At 32.9% G+C, this 23322-nt stretch overlaps 1 protein-coding gene across 4 annotated transcripts in view; it reads right to left on the bottom strand.

The window, feature by feature from the left end:
* Positions 1–23322, bottom strand: part of Ascc3 (activating signal cointegrator 1 complex subunit 3) — a 295426-nt gene that overhangs the window by 25531 nt on the left and 246573 nt on the right. For all 4 annotated transcript variants that reach the window (XM_010607172.2, XM_010607175.2, XM_010607174.3 and 1 more), the window contains one exon: positions 6774–6998. In XM_010607172.2, the coding sequence (XP_010605474.1) occupies positions 6774–6998 (225 nt within the window). The remainder of the gene's footprint in view (positions 1–6773; positions 6999–23322) is intronic.

Here is a 23322-nt window from a genome sequence, read left to right as displayed (position 1 = left end):
GGGCTACTCAAAACACTAGAGACACAACATCATTTCTGGGTCTGTCATTAGATTTGGAAAATTTAGTCAAGTCCCTTTTTTTCTGATGGCACAGGGGATTTGAACCCAGTACCTTTGCAGTGAGCTACATTCCCAGTCCCTCTTTTCTCTCTCTCTCTTTTTTTTTTTTAATTTTGAGTAAGGGTCTCCCTGTGCACTAAGTTGTCCCACCTAAACTTGAAGTTGTGATCATCCTGGGATTACAGGCATGTCCATTTCGGTTAAAGTACTTTAATTTTTTGCAACTTATTATTAGTAGTATTTTTATAAAGGTTAATGTAAAAATCTTTCTTTGGTATGACCAATACCCAAAGGATATCACATTATTTACTATATTTTACCAATACTTTTATAGCTCTTATGATCAAAAGATTTCAAAGGTCAAGGACAAGAAATTCCATAATTACACAATTTACAAAAAAATTCCAACCAGATTTTAAAAACTGAGCAATGTACAGTATTTTTTCCTTTTATTTTTATTGGGGGAGATAGAAATGGAAAAGGTAAAGATGGCAAAATATTAAGAAACTATGACAAAAAACACTTCAAACTAAAAATTAATACAAATGACCTTGATACATAATTTGAAATGAAATAGAAAAAATGAAAAAGGCATAGTATTGTATAGTCTGACTGCAAGCTAGGAATAATTTACTATAACTATGTTTTCCTTCTGTGATGAACTGCACAGACCATGGGTGTCAAGACTATAGTTTTCATAATGTAAATGATAACTCAAAGAAAAAGTATGCTTTTATAAAAGGAGTAAAATGTTAATGGTAAATTACTATGATAATTAATAGAACTACTAAGAATGAGAATACTAGATAGACCTATTTCCTTGAGTCCTCAAGTTGTTGTTTTACTTTGTAAACATTAATAATGCCCCACTCTTGTAAAGTGTTATATTTACTCAGATACCAGGGGTTAAGTGACCAGTCTAAAGCCTTACACTAAAATAGAAGCATAGAGGATTTATAGTCAGAGCTGGTGGTACTGAGTCTCATCCATAAACCACAGGATCATGTTGATGTCCCATGAGGGCAGTAGTGTAATTTTCAGTCAGCTAGGAGGGCTGCAGCTTGGAAAACTGCATGAAACAATTCTTGCTGAGACAAAGGGTACCCATGTGACAAATGAGAGCAAGTGGAACAAAATTAGAACTGCTAATGAGCCAGTGAAAATTTTATCAACTCTTGACTTTCTCTCCAACTTTTCCATTAGAAACTCTGATATGACTATTTTTGTCATAATATTGTAAAAAAAAATGCAGGAATGAGAGGATTCAGAATAAAAAGCTGGCTGTCATTTTCCAGGTGGTGAAAAGCCGTATCATATACTTAATATGGTGAAACGAATACTTACTTATAACAGAGGAAAATTGTACACACAAATGTCTAACAGCAGGGGACTCAGGTGCAGCCATTGGAAATTATACTTAAGAACAATATCTAATGGTATAAATTGTTAAATTAAAAAGGTTATAAGATACCAAGGTAACGTTTGTAAAAGAGAAAACAGAGATGAAATGTATATTTGCATGTATGCAATGAACAAAAGGAAAGACTCCAAAGATAAGAAAAAAACCATTATTCAACCACTGTACTCTAGTAGTAAATTTGTTCATTATAGGAGTAATGGTTAGTAATTTAAAACTATATCATGTATATTCTAAATTTGAGGATATATGCAAATTTTTTATTAATGATAACCAGATATTTTACAAGTGAAAAAGGAGTTATACATAAATAAAAAAAAAGACTAGAATTACTGCTTTGGTATAGTACTGAAATTGAAAATATTAGATTATAGATTTTTTTTTTTCCCACACACTGTTACAAATAGATATACAAACAGAGATATCTGTATAAAGATATTTGTATTTCCTTGTTTGGTATACTGATCTGGCCTAGAAGTAAAGATATCCAAGCAGCAAAGGAGTTTCAGCAAGCATACAGATTTTAGACTCTAAAACAGTTCTCCAAAAGGAACCAGGGCTCTTCAGGAAAATGGCTGGTTCTAGAGCTAGAGCAGGGAAAGTCCATGGTATAGAAAACAAGGAAGTATTCAGGGCTGGGGATTTAGCTCAGTGGTGCCACACCTGCCTCCCAAGCACAAGCAAGGTTTTGAATTTGATCCCCAGTATGGCACCCCCCCCCCAAAAAAAAACAAAACCCCAAAACCATGAATTATTCAGAAAACACTGAGGGACTGTTGGAAGGATTCAGGTACCAGCCTGAGAGGCTCTCAGTGGTAGACTCTGGGACAATCTGAGAAACACAATAAGAAATGAGAATGAAGCACTGTAACCAACAGAATAAAATGACATTTATGAATCTATAGCCATATAACTAAATGATTGCACAAAGACCCAAATAAATGGGGGAGAAGAGGAAGTTCTTCTTTATAGTATAATGCCAGGAATGATAGAAAGAAAAAAAAATCACAACAGAAATATTTCAGGAAAATATTATCAATAATGCTAAAACAATACAGGAAAGTATGAAAGACACAGGGTCTTTATATAATATCAAACTATCATCCCACAAGATACAGTACTTATTAATAACAGAAAGAAAAAATAAAATAACTTATAGTAGATAGGGCAAAGCAGACACCAATACAAATGTGCAAACACAGTGACAGACAAACACACCTCATGAGCCTCCTGATACAATACCCTAATAGGGCAAAACATAAGTACTGGGATATTCTTGCCAAAAATATGTAATATAAATGTCATAGTGAGAAAATATCAGGTAGGTCCAAACTGTGAGACACTATAAAATAACTGGTCAGGGGTCAGGGATTTAGCTCAGTGGTTCCGGCACCTGCCTTGCAAGCACAAGGACCGGAGTTTGATCCCTGGTACCAAAACAAAAAACAAAACAAAACAAAAGTGGTCAGTACTCTTCATAAATACCAAGGAAGCCAAGGACACCAAAGAGACATGACAATTAAATAAAGTCCTGGTATAAAGAATGGGTATTAGTGGGGTAATCCATACCGACAAAATGTAAATGAGTTAGGTAGATTAGCTTATAGGATTGGATAAATATTTGGGGGAAGGCAGGAGAATGGTATATGAAAATTTCATTGTTGTGCTTTTAAAATTTTTTATAACCCCGAAATTATTTCAAATTAAAAGTTTGAAATAATCTTTAAAAATTCATTAAAAAAACAAAAAAGTCTCATTTTCATGGGGAAGGTATAATTACTATGAATGACTTTCATTTTATTATATTGTTTTTTGAAATTATCTATATTAAAGTATATTATTTATATAGTTAAGGAGAAAATAATGCTCTTTAGGTGCTAGAAGTAGAAAAAACACTTAAGAAATATAAATACCATCTTAAGAAATTCTACATAAAAATAGAGAATAGGCTTTTTAGTATTGAAAAGAATCTTTTTCTCTGATAGTAAATTTAGAAACATAGTAAGTTTGGAAAGTGTTTTATTACACAACTTTTGAATTATTGTTGGTTGCTAAAAACTGTCAATGTATTGATCATGCATAATTTTTACATATAATACATTTAAAGATTATAATGCGTAATGTGTTTCCATGTATCGTAATTTACTTTCTTTTGCACCTTTAAGACTTTCTGACCCCAGAGTTCATTAACAAATCAGCCTTTGAGAGGCAAAAAAAAAGAGCTATAGGAAACACAAATGAGTATCCAGGGTCACAGCTAAAACTTTTGGAACTTTAACCACTGTTTGTAAGGTGTGACTAATAAGAAATAGTAAATCATTTTCCTAGAGAAGTAAACCATATGTTAGTTTTAAAAGTACGTTAAAGATTTTATGTGTTTGTTATAGCCTTACTTCCCTTCTAATTTCTGATAGCTTGTGCTTACTCTTATAAAACACTTTGTATTTTAAAAAGTAATTGTTATTTTGAAAATTTCTGTCGCAGCACATGATCATATTCCTCGTGGGGTATTGGCACATGTGCATCACACATCTTACTTCTTTTATCACCCTTTTCCCTTCCCCTCCATCTCTTGGTCCCCTTCCCTTTTGCAAAAGATCTCCCTATTTCTATTATCTGCCTTTTATTTTGTTCTTTAATTTTTTATGCTTTGGGTTTTTCATATAAGAGAAATCATGTGATATTTAAGCTGGAATATCTTAACATTATGGTCTCAAGGGACATTCATTTTCCTAAAAATGGTTCCTTTTTTGTGATAGAGTAGCACTCAATTGTGTATGAATGCCACATTTTCTTTATCCATTCATCTGTTGATGGACATCTGTTAGAGGCTCATTTTATAATGTTTTATGCATTAAAATGTTCTAGAAAAACATAAAGAAAAATTAAAAAGCTCTCCAAATCCTGTAACCCTGAGATGGCTACTGTGAAATCTACCCCCACCTCATGCTCCATACTGGGGATTTAAACCAGAGCCTTTTCACTGAGCTACATCCCCAGTCTGGGTTCAAATTTCTGATTCTGCCAGCTCAGCCTCCCAGAGTACTGGAATTACAGGTGTGCTCTGTTAATTTTTTTGATAGAACCATTGTGGCTCTTTTTTCAACTATATCTTGACAAATAGACATAGCCATCCTATACAGATGTAGAATTCAAAAGTATAATCGCATATTCCAGTGTTCTATGATTTGAAAGATATGTATGTTATTTTCAAGCCTTTAATTTTGCAAATAGCGCTATACTATACATCCTTATACACATTGCTTTACATAAACGCTTACTTTAAAAATACTTCATCTTTTAAAAAATAAAAAAATTATGTTTATTACAAAAGGCCCAAAAAGGTATAATGAAGAAAATAAAAATCTGTCATAATCTCAGTCCTTTTGGCATATTTCCCTCACCAAAACCAGTTTCTCCCACAATCATCTCCCAGTAAATGGCATCTTCCACCAGCTGCTTGGAGAAAAGCCTTGAAAACATTTTCGCTAAAAATCTTTGTCCAATCCACTAGCAGATTCTGTTCATTCTCATTAAAAACAAAATCAGAATCCAATCAATTCTTATTAGTCTTATCTATATTAACCAGGACAAACTGACATCATTGTTTGCTTAGTCCTAGAGAACATTCAACATATAAATATTTCATGGATATAGTTTCAGAATTAACATTTCAACTAATGCTCAAGAGGTATCATTTGTAGAAAAATGGATGCAGCTTGAGGCTATAATCCTAAGTGAAATAAATCAGACACACAAGCTAATATCACATGGCTTTCTCTTGTATGAGAAAACCAAAGCATAAATAATTATAGGTAAAATAAGAGATAGATAACAGAAAATAGAGAAATAGATTTTTTTGCAAGAGGGGAGAGAAGGGAAAGGCGATGAAAAAGGAAATGAAGATGTGTTTTATGTACACTGACTCCACCCAAGGAACGCAATCCTTATGTTGTGAAAATTGTACCAGTAAAACCAAAGAAAAAACAGAAATATCACGTCATGATTTTGGTAGCATCAAAGGTTATTCATATTATGAAATACTCTTCTCTTTTTCTATTATATTTCTCTGAGCCTAGATTTTCTTCATTTACTTCAGCTAAAATAACACTATAATAGGCATCTTGAGTCAAATGCAAAATGGAGATAAGTGAATCTAGCTAGCTTTTTTTTTTTTTGGTACTGGGGATTGAACTCAGGACCTGGTGCTTATAAGGCAGACACAACTGAGCTAAATCCCCAGCCCTCTAGTTAGTGCTTTAAGATCGATACTAAATCTATGTACAAAATGTGAAACAATGCCATTTTCACTATTTTTTTAAAAAGTAAGTCTTCAAGAAAAACCGTATTTATGTTGACATACTGTGTCTATTCTTATCTGTAAGTGAGGTAATAAATACTTCAGAATGTCTCAGTTTTAATTAATATAGAAAATATTGATGGATATAGCCTATGATTATTGGACCAATGCTCTAATGGTTTCCCTTTTATTCAGTGTAAACTCCAAAATTTTTACCATAGTTATAAACTCCTGCAAGATCTGACCTTATTTTCTTTACAATCTCTATTCCCTCCTTTCTGAGATCTCATTTCTAACCATCACCTTCCATCTTTGTTACAACTGCCTCTTTGATTTTTCCTTGAATAAATAGTAACTTCCAACATGTTAACTTTGGTACTTGATTTCATTAGTGTTTGGAAAATACCCTTCCTGAAATCCTATGGATCTCTTCTCTCTAATTAACATCTTATCAGTGAGCAGAATATCATATAAATAATATAAAACAATATCCTCCATCTTTTTCTGTATTTCCTTCAGCATGCTTTATTACTTTTTTTTTTTTTTTTTTAAACCAGCAGTTTTTACCCATGGGTTCATATATTTTCTTTTTTTTTTTTTTTGGTCCTGGAGATTGAACTCAGGACCTTATGCTTGTGAGTCAGGTGGCGGAACCACTCAGCTAAATCCCTGGCCCACGGATTCATATTTTTAATGGTTAGTCTTGAGGCAAAGTTCTTAATAGCAAAGACACTTCTCATTTGTTCATTCACTATATGTTCAATGCATAAAAACAAGCTTGACACATATTTTACCTTCAACAGATTTTGTTTGAGTGAGTGGCAATGATATTTTAATGTACTTATATTTTCTTTTCCTTTGTAAATTCTTGATTTGATTCATCAAGTGTTTCTCAACAATAAAAATTTTTAAAAATACAATTATATTTTATCTAAAAAGGGAAAAAAAGCGCAAACATGATGGAAGAAACTCTAGTATTAGAAATGACATTCATACCTGACACACTCTGAGAGCCTGGTCCAATACTGTTTTGGTATCAGCGTCATAGTCTGGGCAAGGCAGCATGGCTCGGCTGAGATGTGCCTGTAGCAGGAGATGTGCTTTGGTATGAGGACTGTCAAACGAATGAGGATTTAATTCAATGGGAAGACATTTAGCCAGCTCACTGTTCATATGGTCTTCATTGTGTCTTACTGGCAAATCTGTATATTCTTCTGCATCCTGAAACAAAACAAAACAAACCATGTACGTATGTTGTATTATAAGTAAAATAATTAATGCACTGCTTAGCTTTACCTAATGACTTTTAAAACTTGGTTCAGAAAATCCATAAACCATATCCCTTAGAGTTCTGCAATGTGCAATATTATCAAACATATAAGCAAAAGACATTAATGTACAGTATATCTGAAATTCATGAATACTTGTGTTTACATAATCAACAAAAATAGCAGATAATTCATGAGGTATTATTCATTACAATGACAGTGAGATACAGCAGTGCATCATAAACTGAGAGCACACTGGGGAAGATAAGCAAATGACACAAACTGCAATGACTGCTATGATATGCTAGTCCAGAATACTAAAGGAACATTCAGTTTAGGGAAGCTATTAAAGCTCATAAAAAAGTTTTTTTGGGGTAAAAAATAATGTTTAAATTAAGATCTGGAGAATGAGTAGGAGAAATAAGCAGGTGTGGAAAAAGTGGTAAGAATAGGAACAAAGAACAAATAAGGCATATAAAGTATGTTTTTGCACAATCATAAAATTAAAAATCAACAACAGAAAGATCACTGGAAAACAAGTGGCAAGATCATACACTTGAACCTAAGTATATCAAAAATCATGTGAAATGTAAATGAATTTTGAGGTTATATAATAAATCATGACTCAACTATATGCAGGTTAGTGAAACACACATTCTATACCTATACAAATAAAGTAAAACAACAGAAAAAATATTCCATAATAGTCAAAAGGGGAGAGTAGCTATATTAATTTCAGACATAAGATTTCAGAGCAAAGACTATTACTAAGGTTAAAGATGAGCATGTAAGAAAGATGCAGGAATTACTGAGGACATAATAATCTGAAACATCTGTAATCCAAATAACACAGTTTCAAAATTCATGAAGATAAATGGATGACAGTATATAGATAAATCCAACAATTCACAAGCACAGCTGATCAAGATTCAGGATCTGAATACTTATCTTTTTTTTTTGGTACTGGGGGCCAAACTCAGGCAGGCGGTGGTACCACTGAGCTAAATCCCCAGCCCTGAATATTTATCTTTCAATAATTAGTAAAACAATTGGATAAAAATCAGCCAGGATACAGAAGAACTGAACAACATTTTCAACTAAGTTATTGACATTTATAGAACATTCCATCCAACAACTGTTGAATAAATACTCATTATTCTCAAGAGCAGTGAACATTACTGAGACAGATCAAATTGTAGGCCATAAAATAAGTTTCAAATCATATTCTAACCACTTTAAAAATCCCCTCTAAAAATTCCCAAATATTAGAAACTACACAATGTTTTTCTAAATAATCCAAGAATCGGAGAGGGGGAAAATTATAAAGTATTTTGAACTGAATGAAAATAAAACCATCAGATTTTCAGAATATAACTAAAGCAATACATAGGGAAAAACTTCTTTTTCTTTTTCTTTTTTTTTTTTTTTTGAGACAGGGTTCCTTTATGTAACTCAGGCTGGCCTTGAATTCACTGTATAGCCTAGGGCATCGTCCACCTCATGGCAATCCTCCTACTTCCTCCTCCTTAGTGCTGGAGGCATTATTATAGGCATGTGCTACCATACCTGGCTCAGGAAAATCTTTTACAACTTAATGTTTATATTAGATTTGAAGAAATGTCTTAAATCTACAACTTTAGTTTCTGCCCTAAGAAATTAAAGGAAAGACAACTAAATTTTCTTTAAAAGAGGATTAAAAACCCCCCAAAATATTGAAGCAAAATCACCAAAACAGAAAACAAAACAAAACAAAAAAAATCAATGAGATTAAAATCTTGTTTGAGAAGATCAGTACAGTAGATAATTCTTTAGCAGATAGATCAGGAAAAAAAAAAAGAGAATACACATACCAATATTAGGCATAAGGGTATAACTACAAATTTTTCAGAAACTTCCAAATTAAAGTCAAGTACATTCATTTGGTGCTAAAGAAAGAATGATCTGCTGCAAAACCAGAGTTTACTAGTGGTGGTGAATTCACTGAGAAGCAGGGTGTTTTGAACAGGGCTGACTATACAGAATCGTGCTATTGTACTTGCAGGGTCCTTCAAATAATTTTGATCATAGGATATTTTGTTTTATTTTCTTAGTTTAGAATCCTAACTCTATGTAAAATGTGACTCATGTTCTATAAACCCTGCAAATTCTGCTTGAATTATCTGATCTACTGCTTTAATCCCCTTCTTCATTAGGATTGTGAAATTGTTGGCTGCCTGTAGGCATCAGTATCAGATGAGACTGCTAACAGCTCAAGTACGTTTTAGTTTGGAAAAAAATACCCTACACTAGTCACGTAAAACAAGTGGCATCAGACCTTTAATATAGGTTACCTGAAGACAGTTCTCTTACTAAAATTTAAGGCAGGGATGGCTCTTAACAGTGTATCAGTAAATTTTCTGAACTAAAGGTTTTCTGATTTCTTTGCAAAAATCTAAATACAATTATAAGTATGACAGTAACCACAAGGGGTAGGCTTACTATGCTGGGTAAACTTTTTCAACCAAATATTTATTCAGAATATGTTATTTCTGGCTACATAAAATGGTGAACAGAACCAGCCGAAAAGGTCTGTAGTTTAGTGGGAAAGCCAGACCTCAAACAAAATTGAGGACAAATAAATGTGGAATGGTAAATGAACATATACAACAAGGAAGAGATTCATATAACAGTAGATTGGGGAAGGTACCTTTGGGAAGGTTATTACTGAGCTGAAAGACAGTAAATTCTTTTCTAAAGGTAAAGGAAGAGCCCATAGGTTAAGCTGCAAATCTAATGGAAAAAAGAGGAGTAACTCAGTACGAAAAAATGCTCTCTGGAGAGCTTACCATTGCCACTACTTTTCAAATAATAGGTTACATTTACATGTACATTTGATAATAGAACATAATCCAGATTTTATATTTTATTACTAAATATATTCTTTTGGCAAGTAAAGTTTTTTTTCACTATCAAATTTGATACAGACAACTGTCAGTTCTGAGATATTCAAAGAAGTTAGCACTGGCTTATAAATGTTTATAAAATACCAACTTAACATAAGTTTCTGTAGTTATACATTATCCATAATAAGTTTTATCAAAAGCTACTATTTCTTTTGAAGATCCTTCCTTTTCAGCTTCCAATAAGAGCAGGTGATATGGTAGTGGAGGGAACCAAGTCCAGAGAATCGTTACAACACGTAGATCTTCAACTCTGCCATTAATAAGTTGTTACTTTCTGAAAGTAACTATACCTCTCCAACTTCCAAATTCTTTGTCTTGAGTTGGGGTTTAGTGTGAAATCTCAATGTGATAGTGTTTACAAAATATTTAAATCACCGACAGATTTGCTACAAATGCCAGGCACTGAAACATTAATAATTCCCACATCTGATATAAAACAGAATTTTTTTTTTCTTTTTTTGGGAACTGGGGATCAAACTCAGTTTGAGCTTGAGAGGCAGTTGGCAGAACCACTGAGCTAAATCCCTGGCCCATAAAACAGTATTTTAACTAAATTTTAAGATTCAATTATGTGACTTTTGTTTTATAGCTATCAGTGTTACACTTTTGTCTATAACTATGCAAATAATACTGCACATGAAATAAAATTTTTAACAATGACTGCTAAATATTATTTAAAAGTACAAGATTCTTTAACGTAGGCTTTACTAGTAGCCATATATTCACCACATTCCAGTACTCATACAATTTCTATGTAATTATGTCACTGAAAATGTTGGTTCTTTGAAAGACAATGTATAAAAGACAGTAAAATTAAAGATAAAATATTCAGTAATTGTTTCCTCCTGAAATTTGTTTTAGACTTGTTACTATGAGCTTTAGTTTCTAATCTTCAGTTAGGTTTCTTTTAAGTCTATACTAATTAAATGTTCAAAAAAGTACTACAATGGGTAATAAGGAAGTATGCTCTTTCAGTGCACCTCAGTGGAACTAACTTGAAATACTTTGGAAAGACAGGGAAAATGAAAGAATCATTCATACTATACATCTTGAAGGAAAAGTCACATTACTTTGAAATTCTAATTAAAACTGAAGGGAGGGCAGGGGTATGGGGAAAAAGCAAGAACCAAGACATATCATGTAAAGGTACAAGATTCCAATGATAAATGTAACTGTATCATTTGCTTTAAATGTACCAATAAACTTAATAGGGGGAAAACTGAAATGCTATGAAGCACATGAATAAAACACAATATTATTGATTTTAGATCAACAGATAAAAATATCATCAGTGGGCTTTTTGTTGTTGTTGTTGTGGTAATGGTTTAAGGACTCCAGAAGCTGACTTAAAGACTGACTGAAGACAACTGCTACTTAATCCTCAATTACTGGGCTAGGCTCTCCTGTGAAAACCATGATCATTTTTATTCCTGGAGTTCCATTTCACAATTTTGGTTGTCTTTACAATGTGTCATGCTTGCTTCATCCCTTTACTTAGCTCTTACATTCCTTAAGTATTTTATTCTAGATATTTTAGAATATTTAGTAGGAGATGTTTCAGTTTAAATGAATTAAAAAAGCAGCAATCAGCATGAGAAAGAGAGTAAAATCATCAAAATCCATGGTTAAGAACAAACAGGCAAACTAAAAACCTTTTCAGTACTTCTTCAGTAGGAAACTACCTCCAAATTACTCCTCTAATTTTAAACAACTTGTCTAGTTAATTTCCTGTTTGTGATCACTGACTATAAGTGAGGTTCATTTTCTTATCTGCATCATGTAGGTAATTAAAGGAAATTGAAAGTGGGTAGTGAAGCTTTTATGCAACTGGGATTGAAGCTGAATGGAGGGCAGCGAGGTCAGTGGAGTCCATTATATTTTTATGTGAGAGGCTGGTTTGCCTGCCCCATCCTTGTTTATTTAGTGAAGGCTGGACTGACTACTAACTGCAAATCTGTGTCTCTGATTTGTCCAGCTGTCCCTGAATAAAGACATCTTCCTCTGAAAATGCTGAATGACAGTGATTGACAACCTATGATGAACTCTACTTGTAACCCCCTGCTACTGCTTTTAGATTACAAAAGAAAAAAAAAAAAACAGAATAAAGAAACATCCTTTACAGTCACATCAAATGATCCTTGCTGTGCACTCAATACTTTACATTTTATTTCCCTTTTCATTAAAAACCTCAATCTGTTCCACAAATGCCATAAACTCAGCTACCCCACATAGAGTAGAAAGAAAAAAGTATTATTTGCTACCTCATTTTGCTTCTGTTTACACTGATTTTGAGTTTTTTGGAGATATACATTCCTATACAAATGGTTTATTCACATGATGTCACATGAATCACCTGCTTGTTCTAAACCTGGCAAATCTATACTACTGAGTTAGGTTTTACAGTGATCAGCTGGCCCTTTGATTTTAGTTAGGGCTCAAGGAGCTTTATTTGGTATGCAAATCTTACTGAGGTTTGTGGCCCTTAAACACACTGACTGGAGAACTTTACCTTTCAATTTTGTTAAAATGAGAAACTAACAAATACTTTTAATTGACTTAGGCTTTTACTTTACTGAAAATTTTATGAACAAATCAACATTGCTAGTGTGTGTGTTTACACACAGTGGAGCATACGTTGTTTCTCCCAGGTGCAGTAACTGTTAAGAGCCTGCTTTACCCAAGCAATTGCAGACAGGAGAGGAAAGACACCAGGAGAGTGGGTTCATGCTTGGTCTCGTGTAAATATTATGTAACAGTAAACTAGTACTTTAATGTCACTGCACACATCACTGCCTGTGTTGAACTCACTTAACAGCAGATAAGAGGGCACTTGTAGAGTGGTGATGGCAGCCTGATTGGTGTGAGAGAGGAAAGAAGCTTTATGTTATAACTTAATCTCCATCATGGGAAAAGTAAAACTTATAAAGTTAATGAGTTCTAGACTTTAAGTAGCACTTGATTAATTTGTAACATTCTGAGGTGTTAAAACAAACCAAAATTAGTTTCTCACATTCCAGTGCTGTCTTTTGGCCACTGAAGCTTTAGAAAAGCATTTCAGTAAATTTCCCTTACAGGAACCCCATTCAATTTCTGTGCTTTCTTAAGTTTTAAATTAATTGAGTATTATTATTTTGTAATAACATTTGAAAAATAACCTGGCATTTACCATGCCAGGTCTAGGCACATCAGGGGATAAGAAAATATGCCTCATACTATTTTTGCTTATTAAATCAGATTGTCTTTCAATCAACAGTTAATAAATGTAACTTTTCCTGTATATTATCAAACATACGTAAACATTAGTACTGTTTGAAAATTTACGGTTTTTACTTTTAATAGAATCATCAATTTAAATTGAATAAATCATATACTTTCATCCTGAACAAAATGAACTTTTAAAATAAAAGATTTATAAATTAGACTTAATTGTACTGATCACAAAATTGTGTAAGCTATGTTAGGAATCAACTCAATAGTACAGTTTGAAGAAAAAAGTAGAAGGGCCCTAGGTTAGGAAGCATTTTTTACAAAATGATAAAACTAAGATTTGGTTAAATAACAATAAATTAGTTTTCTAATATGACTATAATTTACATAATAAAGTATTTTATTATATGCAGATGGCAAAATATAAATATGCATATAACTACAATTTCTCATGATATCTATCTGTGTTCCTTTCAGGGCAATGTGAGTATATGTGTCTGGTTTTTATCACTGTTTTAAACTTACACAATTATTGTATGTTGCTATTAATCTCAGTATCCCCTTTAAGGATTCAAACTTGATAGCCTCAAGATTTGTACTGCTTAAAAGAAAAATATCTAAATTTAACATGTATTTGGACTTCAACCAATTGAGGGCAAGCACAGAATCATTTGCCAAAAATAAATATGAATAAGAACTAATACCTATTCTTTTTATTGTAAGAAGGACCACCTGGTTGACAGCTGGATCTTAAAGGATCTTATAATAGTGGGTACCAGCAGTTCTGTAGTACTTAAAATAATTTCAGTGGTAAGAATTCCATCAGAAACTTCTATTTCCCAGGATTTATAGCTAAGCCCTTTAAAAATTGCTCTTTGATGAAACTTAGAAAAATTCCTCAGTTTTCAAGGATATAATAAAAATGCCTTATAGCTTAACAACGTTTAGATGTTTTCCTTTTAAGAAATACAAATCTTGAGGCTATCAGGCTTGAATTCTAAAAGGGGATACTGAGATTAACAGCAATATATAATAATTGTATAAGGCTAAAAGTTACACTGTAAAATTGCTCTTAAAAATGAAATAAAATTTTTTGTTACTTTGCTTCTACAGTTAAAACTTCACATATGTTAGAGGTGACTTTGTTTATAATTGGCATTTCTATAGGCTATGAGACTATATCAAACACAAAAAAGTAAACAAAAAACCAAAATAAAAATTAAATCCCAAGAGGAAAGAATTAAGGCATATAAGTAAAATACTTCTATCTACTGGATATTTTTGTTCTGGGAGTTAAAAAATATATGCATAAAGAGCTAAATAAATCTGAAATTGAAATATCATATAGGTCAATGTACAAAAATGTCACAAGATAATATAATAGCAATTACAAGTAAATGAAATATATAATGGTGTTATTTAGGAAATAATCACTGAGTCTCAGCTGAGGGATATTTTAAGAGGGCACTGAGTCAAGGTGAATGGATGAATGTCAGACACATTTTCCAGTTAGCATTCATAAGCAAATGTACAAGGTTGAGTATCTACACAGAGTATTTAAAGGAAGCAGTTTAAGACAGTGAATCAAAAGGAGAGGAAGTAATTTGTGAGTCTAATAGTTGAAAAAGAGAGATCAAGACTGACTATGCTATGTGATTCATCTAGTGAAAAGCAATATATGAAGCTATAATTGTGTGCAGTCTGAGGAAGTTATTACTAGCAAAGCAGATAACCAAGAAAGAAAGTTTAGGGGCTGGGGATTTAGCTCAGTGGTTCTGGCGCCTGCCTTGCAAACGCAAGGACCTGAGTTGGATCCCCTGTACCAAAAAAAAAAAAAAAAAAAAAAAAAAAAAAAAAAAAGTTTAGAGAACAACTTAGGCACAGGACAACAAGCTAACAACAAAGCATAAAAAAAAAAACTGGATAAGATATGAAAGTATGTTTTATGGATGACAGTATCAAGAAGAAATATCGTCAAATGCTTAAAAGAAAAAGACCAAATGTAACTTAAAATTATAGCACCAGTATTTAGAAAGATGCTACAGATCTCTAAATATTTTGGACAATGGTAATTCATAATACAGAAAGTTAAGAACAAATGGATGGAGAAGAAATGGAAGCAACAAGTTGAAATTTCCTTTAAAGATTTTTTGGCAATGAATGGAAGAGAGAACATAAGTGAGTAATTTGAGAAGAGTAATTTGAGGCGAATAAAGAAGCATCTTGTTCACAGAATAAGTTAACTGCTCAGTTTGCAAGGACTTTTTTCAAGCAAAGTTATTTTTAAAGTTTATGAGAAAAACTATCATGAAAGCCACTGAAAAAATGTCTACCATAAAGGATTCAGAGAAAATTAAGAGGTGCAAAGACAGCTTGTGAGAGCAAAAACAGATCTATCATCTTATGGATATATAACATTTTATTTATCCTTCAGCTGCTGGATTTTTGGTTTGTTTCCATGTTGGGGATATTAAGAATAAATCTACTATGACCATCTATGTAGAAATTTTTTTGAACATGTTTCAATCCCCTTAAGTACCTATTAGCCATTTATGTATCTATTTTTGGAGAAACACTATCAGATTCCTTGCCCATTTAAAAATTAAGTTATCTATTGAGATATATTTTTGAATATATTCTGGATATAAGCTTATTATTAGAAATACGATTTGAGAATATTCTCTTATCTGCAGATTATCTTTCATTTTCTTGAACTTATCATTTACAGCACAGGAGTTTTTATCTTTTATCAAGTCAATTTATCTATTTTTTGTTTATATCTTGTGCTTTTCCTATTGTAACTGAAAAGCCCATGCCTAATCTAAAGTAATGAAAATGTATATTAATGTTTTCTTCCAAAATTACTTCTAAGATTATTAAGGATTTAGCTCTTACATGTAGGTCTCTGATAAGAGTTAACTGTTATGTATGACACGAAGAAAACAGTCTTGCCACGTCTTGGTAGCACGTGTGAAAAAGATTGCTTTCTTCATTTGAGAAAAGTACTGAGACATTTCTCTAAAGCCAATGGACTAAAATTGTGTTTATTTGTGGCCTTTTACTGTATTTCACAGGTATCTATTTATCTATCTAATCTTCTATATCATTTATGCTGCTACTGTTTTAATTACTGTGGCTTTGTGGTAAGATTTGAAATCAGGAATATGGATCTCCCAAATTTGGTCTTTATAAGATTGTTTTAGTTTACTCTGGGTCACTTGTATTTCCATTTGAATCTTAGTACTAGCTTTTCCATATCTGTACAAGGCCTACTATGATAGAATTGTGTTAAATATGAAGATGATTATGGAGATACTGCTATCTTACTATTCTCTTCTGACCCATGACGAAGGAATATCTATTTATTTAGTTCTATTTTATTCTATTTCAACAAGTTTTGTAGTTTTGCAGTGTACAAGCATACTTTGATTAAATGTATCCATAAGTATTTTATTCTTTTAGAACCTATTTTAAATGGAATTAAGTTTATTTAAGACTTATTGAGGGTAGAGCAATACAACTGATGTTAGTATAGTGATCTTCTGTCCTGCAACCTTGCTAAATTTTTTTTCAGTTCTAATAGTATTTTAGTGGGTTCCTTAGCATTTTTGTATATAAGATCATGTCGTTGTTTTTTTTTTTTTTGACATATAGAAATGTTAAACCTAGTATCTTTATTCTTTCCCCTTTGCATTGCTATTATTTTCATACATATTACACCTGTATACTAGAAACTCAATACTACAACATAATTTTCACTGTATATAATGTTTCTTATAGATTTTGAAAGAAAGAAGAGCGAGTATAAATTTATGTTTGTTACAAAACATTTTTAGGTACACACTATTCTAAATAATATCAATCCCTTTGGCCACATCTGTGGAGTTTTCTTTTCCATACCTGCCTTTCCCTCTGGGCTAGGGGTGGAGGTCAGTAAATAGCAGGCCTGAAAATCAGAACTTCAAGTGGGAATTATTAATCTGAATATTTGAATATATAGTGAATATATTCAAATGTATTTCCACATTTTATTTGGATAGTAGTTTCCTTAATAATACAAATATAAGTTGTAGTTTTTCTATTTTTGGTATTGAGGATTGAACTCAAAGCCTACATACTATATTCCTAGCCCCTTATTATTTTATTTTGAGAGTGGGTCTCCTCTAAGTCTCTTAAGTTGCCCAAGCTGGGCTTAAAGTTGTGATCCTTCTGCCTCAACCTCCCAGAGCGCTGGGATTATAGGCATGCACCACCACTCTTAGCTACCTTTAGTTTTTATAAATGGAATACTTTGCCAGTATCATTAAATTCAGAACCATAAGAAAACATGTAACAAAAAGTAAAACTGGTGAAATACATCATTCCTTTATATATTTCACAAATTCTCTTCCTGGATGTCTAAGCAGCAACTACAACTCAGGTCTGTCATGCAGAAAATGAAAGACCTGTGCTATAGTGTCTAGAGCAACAGAAAGCTAGTGGTCAGAAAGCTATCCACTTCTCTCAAGTGGCTGGCTCCTACTGATACTGGAAAATCAGCTTAGGGTATTAGTGCTTTTTATTCAATGGCTAAAAAGTTTTTTATTTTTAATTTTTTAAAAAATCGAACTCTGTAATCTATTCTTTTCTTTTTCTTTCTCTCACTTTCCTTCCTTCCTCTGCTCCCACTTTCCCCTCCCTTCCCCTCCCCCCCACCCTTTTTTTCTGAGACAGGGTCTTGCTATATAGTTCCAGCTGGACTTGAACTCACTATATAGTCCAGGCAGGCCTTGAACTTGTGATCCTCCTGCCTCAGCCTCCATGTGCCACCATGCCTGGCCTTCTAAATCTATTCTTAAAAACCTTCTAGTTTATTTGAAATGAAAAATCCAAGTTCTCAAAAGAAACTAACAAAAATGGTAGTTCGCACATTGAGTGTATATATAAGTCATCAGATCAAGAAACAAAGTCTTAGCTGGGTGTAGTGGCTTGTAATCCCAGCTACTTGGGAAGCTATGGCATTAGGGTTTAGAATTAAAGGCCAGCCTGGGCAACTGAGGAAGACTTTGGTACTGGAGAAGTAGTCAGGACCTCCTGGGTTCAGCTCCCACGAACACACACACACACACACACACACACACACACACACACACACACACACATGAAAGAAAAATGTAAGTATTCCTAAAATTTTCAGCAAAATTCTGATATTATATTTTACCTTGGAAATTAGAATTCCATGATTAAAATTTATGAATAAAGTCAAGGACTGACTCAATAAGTAATTTGTTTTTTTCTGGAAACAGTGCTCCATATGAAGACAGAAAGTCAAATGCTAGTACAGTGGTAATCAAATAATTTCCAAGGCATCTTGAAAAAGATAACTTTGAAGAAACTGTGATAGATATGTAAAGTGAAGAAACTATATTTGTAGGATTTGTGGTCCTTATTTAGTATAGGTATACTACTTAAAACACCAGTTTTCTTTTGAGCAGCAAAGACAGCTGACAAGAGTTGGCTTATTTATAGAGTATAGATGGAGAAAATGATGACTGAAATTTATTAGGAATCATTAACTCTAAATGATTTAATAAACTGCCTTAGGCTTGTTCCTAACTTTTCAGTTATTTTTGTAGCTCCTGTAAGTTGCATTCATCCCATATTATATCCTCTGACTGGCTCCTTATGACCAGATAGCCTTTCTGATATTAATAAATCGCTCATTTCTGTAGAAGTCTCTTCTGTGAAGTGCTGATCTTCAAATTGTACTTACTTCCTTAAAAATGCATATATCCTCTCGGACTACAAAATATATATTTTTGGTAAAACAAGATTTGGAGTCTTCATTACGTAAGATATCAATAAAGTAATGGGAGAGACTGATTTTAAACAAACATCCAGAACATATGTATGTCATATTATTCAAGATAAACACTGGAATGATATAAATGTAATTTAATAGGGCTTCATTGCTCAAAACACTGTGAAACTCCTCTCATTATTGTGGTCAGAATGTCTTGGAAACTACACATTATATTGTGGTCATAACCAATTCCATAACAAAAAATTACATGACCTGACTTAATCACAACCTTACTCCTTTGAACTGGCTCCAAATAATTTCCTCCTACTTTCTCAAAAGGAAAAGTTCAAAATTCAAAACAAAGTAATCTTGTGATAAAACTTATAAGATGTATAAATCCTGCTATGTTCATTTAAAAAAAAGTCATGTAAATTTATCTTTATATACACATTCACTGGTCAAAAAAGGACAACATACTGACAGATAACATACTTATACAAACGAAACAAGAGTTATATGGAAGTCATAAATTGAGAGAATAAACTTAAACACTGAAAAGTAGGCTGGACATACATTTAAAAACCAAACCAAATAAAATAAAAACAAGAACAAGAATAAACAAAAAACCAACTGCCAATCAGATAGCTAGGTTTTACCTTTCCGGCAATATACCCAATGGTAATTGGTACTTAGGGCATTCAACTCAGAATCTGTTTAGGCAGAAAGTTTTAGTGTTAGTTCATGTTTGTAAAAATTAAATGTTTTAAATTATTAACTAATAAAATAATTACTTCCTAATATTTATAGCTATCAATATTTTGACCACAGAGTAAACTTTTAATAAGTTTTATTTAAAGACAACGAAGAAAAATAGATTGTAAATGCCAGATGTCTAGGAAGATCCCATTTGGATTTGAGCTACTTAAATTTGCAAGCATGTATTTATACATCTAACAGAGCTTCTGTTTCCTCCAGAATCAGAAAATTAACTAGCTTTGTAGCATCTTCCTTGATCTGCCACCCGTGCCCTGAGGATTAGAGACTCCACCTGAGCTTGTTTTACAAGCATAACAGAAAAAATTAATCTCTGCTGGCAGCGCTCCCACTGGGATACTGATGAATAATGATATCCCTCTTTTGCTGCCCTCTCAGTCCACTAGAAAAGCCACTCTAACCCGGCAACGTGGAAACTGCTGAAACCATTCCAGCTGTGGATTAGCAGGCAGTCAAGCATCCATCTGCTCTGTGTGAATCAACAGAAAGCAAACATGCATTCTTATGACTCAAACCCTGTAATATTTTATATATGTGTGTGTGTATGTATGTATAGGAAATAGGCAAGTATATACTGTAAGCTAAATTAATTCAATTTCCAAATTGAGTTTGTTTTTCCTTGGTGCTTTAAACAGTGAAAAAAAAGTAGATGTTTAGGGATTATAAAGTATAGCTTTTGAATTTGTTATTCATCTGGGGCTGGTTTACTAGAAATTATGAGAATACGTCAGGCATATATACATTTTCAGATTCTCAAATGTAGTAACCAACTACATGTTTTGTAAAGTAGGGCTGCTTAATCAGTAGTTTTATTTTATTGATACATTAATACAATGGATGTCCATGGATTTTGCCTTCTTCAAAAGGAGAGAACCATTATTTTGGTATACAAATAGCAAAATTGCATGCATTAAAACTATCAACTATTCACTTATTTGGGCACTGGAGATTGAACCCAGGCCCTCACACATGCTAAGCACATGTTCTACCACTGAGCTATACTCCAGCCTGTCAGATCTTCCATAATGAGACCCCTAGTACTTTAATGTATTCATAATGTAATAATGACTGATGTTTATCAAACTCAATTCACTTTGCTGTGGGTCTCCAGAGACAATTTATTCATTTTTCTCTGATTTTACTTGCATTTGTGGTCGGGCTGACATCGTGCTGATTTTTCCCCCCATCTCCTTTCCTTCCTCCCTCCTTCACTGGTTTAAAACAACATAAAAGAAGTTCAAGGTCACAGCCATCTCTGTGCTTTCATTCCAGCACAGCAACATTGTCAGCTCAGCCACTGGGCCTGCAAGACAGTTTATTTGTTCATCTGTGAGAAGATGATGGCACCTGTTTGGCATTTATCTTATACATTTGCTGACATTGTTTAATAAATGGCAGGAAATAACTAGAACTTATGGTATATTTCATACTTTAAGACAGTGTAGAGGACCTAAGTCTAAGTTGAAGCAAGAATACACAGAAAAATGATTGTTATTAATGGAAATACTTTAAAACTAAGATTACAGTGCTTCTGCTAAACTGCATTGTTGCTCTAAATTACATAAAAATAATGAATACAGAAGAAGGTCTAAAATTTTATGTATATGAGAACAACATTTGGAAATCCCTTACTCTCCAATCAATTTTTTAAATGTGAGTTTTAACTTTCTACAATTGTGAAGTGTCAGCTGGAAGACTCTACAAAATAAGTAGTCTTTTTTCAGGATAATACAATATTAAAATAGACTGACAGATCATGTGACTGGTACTAATGTAATAAAAACCAGGTATATATGTTTTATTTGTTAGTAACAAAATATCTCAAAATATGTCTATGTGAGTAGAGCATAATAATTTCTTTGGGTTTCAAAATCAAAAGAGAAGTTGGATGTGGAGGTGCAAGTCTGTAATCTTAGTGCTCCGGAGACTGAGGCAGGAGGATTAGCCTGAGTTTCAGGCCATCCTGAATGAGATCTTGTAAAACAAAAACAAAAACAAAACAGAAAAGAAAAGAAAAAATCAAAAGACAGCACTTATAGCGCATCAATGGAGAGGGAATTTCTTTAGGCTTCTGTCATATACCTAATTACCAAACATGAAAATATTTATTTTAGTCCGTGTTCTGGTAGGAAGGCTATAGTTAGTACCCAGAATTCACGTTCTGTAAACTTAACCCATACGCTAATGGTATTTGGAGGTAAAGTGTTAGGAAAATATGTTAAGGTACTCTGAGTGGGACCCTATGAAGGAATCAGTGACTTTGTAAGAAGGGAAAGAGAAACATGAGCTAGCAACCTTGCCGTCTTACCTTGTGATGCCCTGTGTTGTGTTATGTTGTAGGAAGAAGACCCTCACCAGATGCCAAGTAGATTCTTAGTCTTAGGCTTTTCAGGCTCCAACATCATGAAACAAATATATTGTGTACTACTTCAATTCTTTATAAATTATATAGTTTCCATTAGTTTGTTACAACAGGAAATTAGCTAAGATACCTAGGTTTTTCTTAGTGAAAGCCCTAGCTATTCAGTTAATTAGAAACTGATCATTTTTATCCCACAAGGCAAGCATGAGTATCTTTCGTTTTTTTTTTTTTTTTTTTTTTTTTTTTTTTTTTTTTTTGTACCGGGGATTGAACTCGGGTCCTTGCACTTGCAAGGCAGGCAGCGGAACTGCTGAGCTAAATCCCTGGCCCAAGCATAAGTATATTAACATTAGCCTGCATATACAACTATCTAAAAGAAAAATAAAACAAAAAATAACTTTCTTCACCAGTTCTCTTTGAAAAAGCTTAAGTTTATATTTAATAGGTTACAAATTATTTATAGATGTCCCCAAGTTACAAGAGTCTGACTTAAAAGTTTTTCAATTCCATGCATTCTACAGAAATTGTACTTTGAATTTCGGTCTTTTCCCAGCTAGTGATAATGCAGTATGATTCTCTCTTGTGATGCCTGGCATCATGGTGAGTCAACTAACAGTCAGCTACGCAATCATGAGGTTTACTGTGCTGTTAAGCTATGATGTTTGGTAGACTAGGTATATTAAATTCATTTTCAACTTATGATACTTTCAAATCATGAAGGGTCTATCAGGACATAATCCCACTGAAATCAAGGAAAATCTATAGTCTTTAGAGAGATACTGGTCTTGTCTTTCTCAAAAGATTTGCAGTTTTTATTTTCTTTTATAGATAATGCTACAGTGAATGTTTGTATACATACATTTTGTCAACACATTTGTTTCCTCAGTTTTCTTAGAAATGAAATTACAACACCAAGGAGCAGAAGTTTTAAATGGCCTTTTGGAGATACTCTGATATAAAATTTTTTTTTCACATGAAGAGTGTATTTAGCAATACTTGGTTAGGAATATCCAATTCACAAGGCTTTCAGCAACAATGAATATTACCTACTAAATAAATGAATTTCCAGTGATTTAATAGGATAAAAATATTGTTATATTTTGTTTCAATTCATAGTTTCCTGGTCACTGAGTTTTTTCTTCACATTTGTTAAAAAATAAAAAATTTTTAAAATTGAGTTTATTGGTACATTTTAGGTATACAGTACAGT

This window comes from Fukomys damarensis, unplaced genomic scaffold, assembly GCF_012274545.1.
Source record: "Fukomys damarensis isolate Sample0158 unplaced genomic scaffold, DMR_v1.0_HiC HiC_scaffold_14, whole genome shotgun sequence".
Lineage (NCBI taxonomy): Eukaryota > Metazoa > Chordata > Mammalia > Rodentia > Bathyergidae > Fukomys > Fukomys damarensis.
This window is presented reverse-complemented; position numbering and strand designations above follow the sequence as displayed.